Source organism: Olea europaea, chromosome 16 (genome assembly GCF_002742605.1).
Source record: "Olea europaea var. sylvestris chromosome 16, O_europaea_v1, whole genome shotgun sequence".
Classification (NCBI taxonomy): domain Eukaryota; kingdom Viridiplantae; phylum Streptophyta; class Magnoliopsida; order Lamiales; family Oleaceae; genus Olea; species Olea europaea.
Window position 1 is genome coordinate 11,264,115 of NC_036252.1, and position 7,887 is coordinate 11,272,001.

General features: G+C 37.4%; 1 protein-coding gene across 1 annotated transcript; it reads right to left on the bottom strand.

The window, feature by feature from the left end:
* Positions 1-5,893: 5,893 nt before the first annotated feature.
* Positions 5,894-7,667, bottom strand: LOC111412090 (crocetin glucosyltransferase, chloroplastic-like). The gene has a single exon (XM_023042849.1). The coding sequence runs from the start codon at positions 7,561-7,563 to the stop codon at positions 6,163-6,165; it is 1,401 nt and encodes a 466-aa protein (XP_022898617.1). The 5' UTR covers positions 7,564-7,667; the 3' UTR covers positions 5,894-6,162.
* Positions 7,668-7,887: the final 220 nt, after the last annotated feature.

The window sequence follows — 7,887 nt, forward strand, 5'->3', positions numbered from 1 at the left end:
GAATTTCCATTTTCGTTAATAGAGATATCAATAACTCATAACCAAAGTTGGAAATAGTTACAAATAATTACTAAATTTTTATTTTTATTTTTATTTTATTTTTTTTTATCTATGTCCCAAGTTCGCAAAAATTTCAGCTCAACTTAAGCCTAGAAATTCCAACCTCCAAAACAAAAATATCCATACCTTCTTATGTAACGACCGAGTATTGCTGGAGGTTGTAGTAGAGAAGATGGACCGGAGGTGCGAGCTCTGACACCGCGGCAATGCTAGGTCTCTCGCAACTAGGCCATTGGATTTTTGCAAAACTACGTTGGGAAAATGTAGGATTTTTGCCATACCACGTTGGGGAAAATGTTGGATTTTTTGCTCCACTACGTTGGATTTTTAACATTTATGGGATGAACTAGCTCTGAAATCCCTTATGGAATGTTCAATTTCATTGTCAAAAGGGATTTTATTGTTATTACAGCTTTTTGGTAGAGTTTGGTGCCTAAAGTCCCACTTGTTTCTTGTAAAATCACAGTCGTCCCCAAAGACGCAATCTCAACCGTACACGTATCTTTATCAACCCATTTTATAACCCACCTTTGTAACAATAGTATTATTAATGTGACAAGAATACATAATTTGCTATGATAAGTCATATGGAGATGGAACACTGTGTATCACGTCCTTTAATAGTGCTTAATCAAATTTGTCTCTTCTTATGTGCATGTTTGATAGAGATTTTGATAATTATTTTTTTGACCATTAAAGATATAAGTGGGTCCTATTCATGAGAGAAAAATTAAAAAATAACGGTGAAAATAGTGAAATAATGGTCAAAAAATTGATTTTGATTGAATTAAAATATCTACAAAACATGCTCTCTCTCTCTCTTTCTCTATAATTTCATAATCATATCCCAGGAGCTTTGCTACCCATTTTTGCTGCTCAAGTGTGGTCATGCTTTGCTCTAAGAAATACTTGAGATTGCGTTGATAAGTCTGAATAAAGAATTTCTTTCACAATAAATACAAGCTCCACATGTGTATAGCTTCAACAATAGAAAGCATTTCTTCGGCATAGGTAGACCATGATTTCTTAGATACCCCGAGAGCTCTGCTCATAAAAGCAATTGTTTTGCCTTGTTGAGTGAGAATTGTACCTATTCCTTCTCCTGATGCATCTGTTTCAATAGTGAAATCTTCCTTAAAATTAGGCATAGCAAGTGTTGGGATGGTAGTCATTGCTTGTTTGAGAGCAGTGAAAGTAGCTTGAGCCTCTTTATTCCATCCAAATTGTCCTTTCTTGAGAAGATTAGTTAGAGGGCGAGCTAAGATGCCATAATTCTGTACAAATTTCCTATAAAAGGTAGCTTGCTTACTTAGTGCTTGTGCTAAGGAGAATTGAATGGTCTTTCACATCTTCTTGTTCAGAAGGGTGAGAAAGGTCCTATCTCGTCAAACCTAAAAATCTGCGCAATACTCCTTGACATGTAATGATGTGTCTCAAATATTCTAACTCGTGTTGTCCAAATGAGCATTTACTTGTTTTGATAAAAAATTTATGTACCCTTAAAATCTCCAATGTTTTTCTTACATGATTGAGATGTAAATCCTGGTTAGGACTATATAACAGGATGTCATCAAAAAATACTAGTATGAATTTTCGTAGATAGCATCGAAAAATTGAATTCAAAATTGCTTGAAATGTAGATGGAGCATTGCACAGACCAAATGGCATGACGAGATATTCATAATGGCCGTTATGAGTATGGAAGGTAGTTTTAGGGACATCTGGGGGATGTACTCGTACCTGGTGGTATCCTGCAATTTGATTGAGCTTAATGAAATATGACGAACCATGTAACTCATCTAGCATATCATCGACAGTAGGAATAGGAAAATGGTCTCTAATGGTGCAAAATTGCCAGCTGCTATCTTTTTTCTTTACCAATAGAACGGGAGATGAGAAAGGGTTGGTACTTGGTTGAATAAGTCCTCAATTCAACATCTCTTGGACATGCTTTTCAATTTCATCTTTATGAAAATGTACATATCTATATGGTTGTATGTTAACAAGCTCGGTCCCCTTTTTCAAATGAATGCAATGGTCAACATCTCGCACTAGCGGTAACTGTGAAGGCTCTTTGAAAACATCAGCACAATTTTCCATGATTTGTTGTAAGCTTCGTTGCATGGAAACTCCAAATTCTTCTGTCGTTAAGTGTAGATAGACTGCAAATAATGAATGTCCTTGTCGAAATTCTTTGGAAATTGCCTTAAGTGAAGTAGCCTAGATAGGTTGATCATTAGTTCCTTGGAAATATCTAGATTGGTTCTCCCATTGGAAGTCCATGGTCAAGTGTTTCCAATCGCATACCACAACTCCTAACATTTCCAACCACTGGACCCCTAGCACTAGATCAAGGCCTGCTAACTGCAGGGAGTAAAGGGTCAACATAAAAGGAATGCCTTGTAAGAGAACTTGTACCTTCTCGAACCTGCCCTGGCACTGAAGCTTTTCTCCATTTGCCACTCGAACAGTGAATGGCTCGATTGGATTTATAAATAGTCGAAGCAAATTAGCAAGACATGTAATGATGAAATTGTGAGTTGATCCGCTATCGATCAACACTACCACATCATGAGATCCTATCTTAGCAGTCACACGCATTGTCTTTGGTGTTGTCCACCCTGTCAATGTATGAAGAGAGAAACATTGGCACCAGCAGGGTTACTTCAACTATTACCCATTCTTTGCCAAGCCTGGGATAATGTGACTCTGGACTTCATTGAAGGGCTGCCAAGATCAAATGGCAAGGACACCATTTTTGTCATCGTTGACAGGTTAAGTAAGAGTGCACATTTCCTCTCTTTGTCCCACCCTTTCACAGCAAAAATGGTAGTAGAGAAATTCGTTGAAGGGGTAGTCAAACTCCACGGCATGCCAAAATGAATTGTTAGCGATTGTGATCCAATCTTCATCAACAAGTTCTAGCAAGAATTTTTTACCATGTCAAACATTAAGGCTTAGCTTAGCTTATCATTCATAAATTGATGGCCAAACTGAGGTTGTTAATTGATGTGTGGAATAATACTTGCAATGCTTTGTTCACCAATGGCCACGAAAATGGATTGAGCACTTGCCATAGGCTGAATTTTGGTACAACACAACGTACCATGCTTCGACAGAAATGACTCCATTTCAGGCCTTATATGGCCGGTTACCTCTAACTATTCCACCATATCAAGATGGCCTTTCACCAGTACAAGAAGTAGATTATCAACTCTTAAATCAAGATGAACTGCTACAACAATTAAAAACTAATCTGTAGGTGGCAATCAATTGAATGAAACAGGCGGTTGATGTAAAACGCAGAGATGTGGTATTTGAAGAAGGTGATATGGTTTATCTGAAGCTACATCCTTATCGTCAACAAATAGTTTTTAAAGAGCTCACGAAAAACTTGAAAGCCGTTATTATGGGCCATATCCAATCCTACAAAAAATTGGCTAGGTCGCATACAAACTCATGCTTCCAGATGGGGCAAGAATCTACCCCATTTTTCATGTCTCCTTGCTCAAGAAGTACATTGGTGATTCGATTGAGGAAAGCTCACAACTTCCACCTATTACAGATGAAGGGGTTCTCATTTTAGAGCCAGAAACAATTTTTGACACACGTTGGATTAAAGAAGGGAAAAGGTTCATCGAAGAAAACTTGGTTAAATGGCATTGCCTGCCATCGGAGGATGCTACTGTAAGTATTATGCCCTAAATCCAATCAACTTTGGATATAAATACTTTTGATATATAATTAATACAATTTAATGGCAGATCTATTATTTAATTAATAGACAATTAAATAAATAATAGAGTCCATAGATTGAAATCTTCGTAATTTGTTAATCACAAGGAGTTGTGATTGTGAGATACAAATTACATTTGATTGAATCTTAAATCGTCCGTGGTCGTAAGTAATAATGAGATACGGATATCGTTATTACGGATAAACCATCATGTGTGATATTTCTTACTTGTGAAGTAAGTAACTGATCTCACAAGCTAAAGTGTGGTGACACTTAAATAAATACGTGGATGTTTTGTTATAGAACAAAATATTGGAGACCCGTCAGGAAATCTCACACGGATAACTATCTGAGTGTCAGTGGTTAATATCTAACGTTCGATAGTGGGATTGGTCCTTTTGACTCGAGGTCGTCATAGTACCTTATATGAGGATGGTTATGCTTTGACGGTATTAAAAGTTGCTCTGTCAAGGGCTGCTAATACGGCATCGTTCAGGTATGTCAATAATCATATGAAGGTTGTGAATGACCAATAGAGGATTCGTCACTTTTAGATAGTAAGAGATTATGATCTGCGTTTCATTCAATTAAGTCGATAACAAAATCATTGGCCAAGGTGTACTCATAAGTCGAAAAAGAGTTTTTGACTTATATTGACTTAATAGTGGAGTGAAACATATGTCGATAATCGAGATTGACACACTTCTATATCTCGTAATTGATCGGATCATATTAACGAAGGGATTATAGTTTCACGGTAAACGAACGAGTTTGATTTTGTTATAGCACATGACATTTTTCGTCACATGTATTGCCCCTACACATTGCTAGATGTCAATTTGGAACGGCGAGTGTGAATTGACGATAAATTAAAAGGGTTTTTTAATTAATCAATTTTAATTAGATCAAAATAATATTTCACGTTGTTAGGCATCGTGATCGGGAACCTAATGGGTTACACACAAAAGAGAATTGAAATATTGTAATTTGTCAATTAATTAATTTAACAATTGTTGAATAAATTAATTAATTAGTTTGGTTATTTATAGGCCGAATTAATTAATTGGATTAATTAATTTACAAACCGGATTTAATTAAATGGATTAATTAAATATTGGATTGGACCAGGTTAGACCCGTTTGAGCTTATATAAATACATGGCTATGATTTTCAATCCAGATGGTTTTTTCTCATAATTATTCTTGTTAGCACAAGAGGAGAAAACCCTGATAGCTGCAATCTGTTCTCTGTGTGGATCACCGTTGGAGGCTAGACAATTGGACAGCTGTGGGTGGCGAATCAAGATTGTTGGAACGAAAAGAATAGCAAAGAAGTTTGCAGATATGGAAAAGATACAATCTTTTCACAATTTCTATCTAAATACAAAGGCGATTCTGGGTGGGAATCGAAATCTGTTTTAATTTTTCGCTATGCATGTTAAGTAGATTCCCAACAGCTACATGGAAAAATGCAGAAATGTTACGCCAACAATTTCCTTCTTCGAACCTTGAGGACAAGGGTCTGCTTATTGTTACACAACAACATCATTCAGGAAGGATACCAGAGCCAACTCCCAAGTATGTAGAGTAATCTTGAGCAGCAGAATGGGTCCAAGTTGGTCAGTAGAAGAACGGGTCCAAAGTTAGTTTAGCTGTAGGAGAGTCTTTAGCATTTAGTTTTGCATTCTAGTTCATGTTTATCTATTTCTGTCATTTACTAGCCATTGCAGTTCTTTTGGCTATAAATTATAATTCAGTGGAAGTTGTTAAACTTGGCTTGTTTAAAGCCATGGATGTGAATAAACAATTATCAATCATTTATTCAATTGCATCTTGTGGTTTATCTCACCCAAAAAGAGAACTTATTTCTTTTTTTTTTTTTTTCAAAAAGAGAACTTCTTTTTTTTTTTTTTTTTTTTTTACTGCCACTGATCAGCAAGCTTCTGACTGGGACCTATCATATATATATATAATAATTTCAGCCAACGTGACAATTTCCATAGCTCACTGCTTTCCAAAAGAAAATGCTCATGAAAAGTAGCCCCTTTTACATAGATAAGAAAGTCTAGTCCTTTTTGAGCTATCGTGGAGATAAACAAAACGAAAAATACACATGCATCCAAAGAAAAAAAGGTTCAACTCGTCATAACAAGATATTAAAGCATCTTTTCTCACAACATTGTAGCACTTTGTTCTCGGTACAAAAGACAAAAAGACTAAAATATTGAATGACAGGTGCATAGACAGCTAAGACGTTTACCTAGACAAAGCCACTCTTGAACTAATGGAGCAATCTGCGCTGAATATGAAGGTGGTGGACGATTTGAAAATGAAAATAAATTAAATCCTAAGTGGAAAATTCTTGACTTAACAATTATTTCCAAGCTCCTGAACAAAGGCCTTCAAGTTCTTAGTGGAAGAACCGTCCTCCTGCATAGCTTCTCTTGCAGAATTCTTCCAATTCCTAGCGTTCTCTCTGAATTCTCGACTTTTTTCTCCACCGTCCATTATTGTTTCAATGCACCTCTTAATCTCGGCGCTCTCAACTGTGCCATCTTCTCTTGGGTTCACCCTTAGGCCTGTCCTCCACACATCTTGCATCAGCTTTGCATTAGTCCCTTGATCAGCCCATTGTGGAAACGCCACCACGGGAACACCACATGCTATACACTCCAACGTCGAATTCCATCCACAATGAGTCACGAAACACCCTAACGAATGGTGTGTTAGGACCTCAAGTTGAGAACACCATGGTACTATTTTCCCCAGTTTTTCCAATTCTTCCAAACAACTTAGCTTATCATCTTTTTCTTCTTCTGGGTTTTCGTTTACTCGTATGACCCACAAAAATGGTCGCCCACACTCAAGTAATCCTTTAGCAATCTCCTCCATTTGAACTTTTGGAAGCCTCAGGAGACTCCCAAATGACACATAAACCACAGAAGATTCAGGCTTGGAGTTCAACCACTGCACATAATCCTCTGATTTCTGAAATAGATCGCAACCAATGCCCTTATCTGATGGATCTTTACCATCCAAGAAAGCAGAGGGAATTAAGGGTCCAATCCCAATTAACTCGTAATCTTCAATTGCCTTGAGTGCATGAGGCTCTAACGCATCAAACGTATTCACAAGCACTTTTGGCCTTTTTTCTGCATCTAATATTTCTAGATGCTCCTTACATGATGAAAGAGCAAAGACTTTGTGATCGCTACTTGGAGGAAGCACAAAAGAAGGAAGATCACGTTTAGCCAGCAATGGAAGTCCAGGCAGCTGGATTGCCCAGGTGGGATCATCAGAGGACTTACTAATTTCTTCACCATAGCCATTGAAATAATAGTAGTATATATCCAGCACAGTGGTTGGTTGAATCCACAGAAGAGCACTCGGGATATGCATTTCACGTGCCACCGCTGCTGCCCATGGAAACAGTAGACTGTAAACTAGGCACGTAACTGGGCGGCCTTGCTCGGCACTGGCAAGAATCGTCTCTCTTATAGTGTTGGAACTACGGTTTCTGAACTCGATCATGTATCGATCGCGATCATCATCGGATTTGCAACCGTCATCAAACCCATCGGAGAATGCCGCAAAAGTAATGCCGTTGGTTATGTCGTCAGTAGCTTTCGCTATCCGACGTTGGGCATATAAACTTGTTGAAAAGGTGACTTCAATGCCATTCCTAATAAGGGTCTTGGCAAATGTAAGCAATGGATTGATGTGCCCTTGTGCAGGAAAAGTTACAAGAAGCACATGAGGGCTACCCATTTTCTGTGTTTGTTGTAGAAAATTCGGCGATTTAGTGATCTAGAAATGGGTACAGAGCATGGGGTTTTCTGGAACCTTATTATAGTAAGAGGACAGTGTATAGATTGATTAAAAAATTACATGATTAAACAATAACTTTATATTATTAGCTAATTATTGGTGCCTGTGACCTATTGAGTTTATTATTATATGATTATTTTGAAATTTCTCTACAGACTACAACTGGGATAAAAGTTAAAATTACCACACTGCCCTTTTTACTATGCGTGAATGTCAGTGTTGTCTGACTAGACGTGGAGGTCAAAAACTTCAAGTTTTATGAGC

What these genes read in the sequence shown, in the direction of transcription:
- LOC111412090 (XM_023042849.1), bottom strand. Translation starts at nt 7,563, where the DNA reads ATGGGTAGCCCTCATGTGCTTCTTGTAACTTTTCCTGCACAAGGGCAC.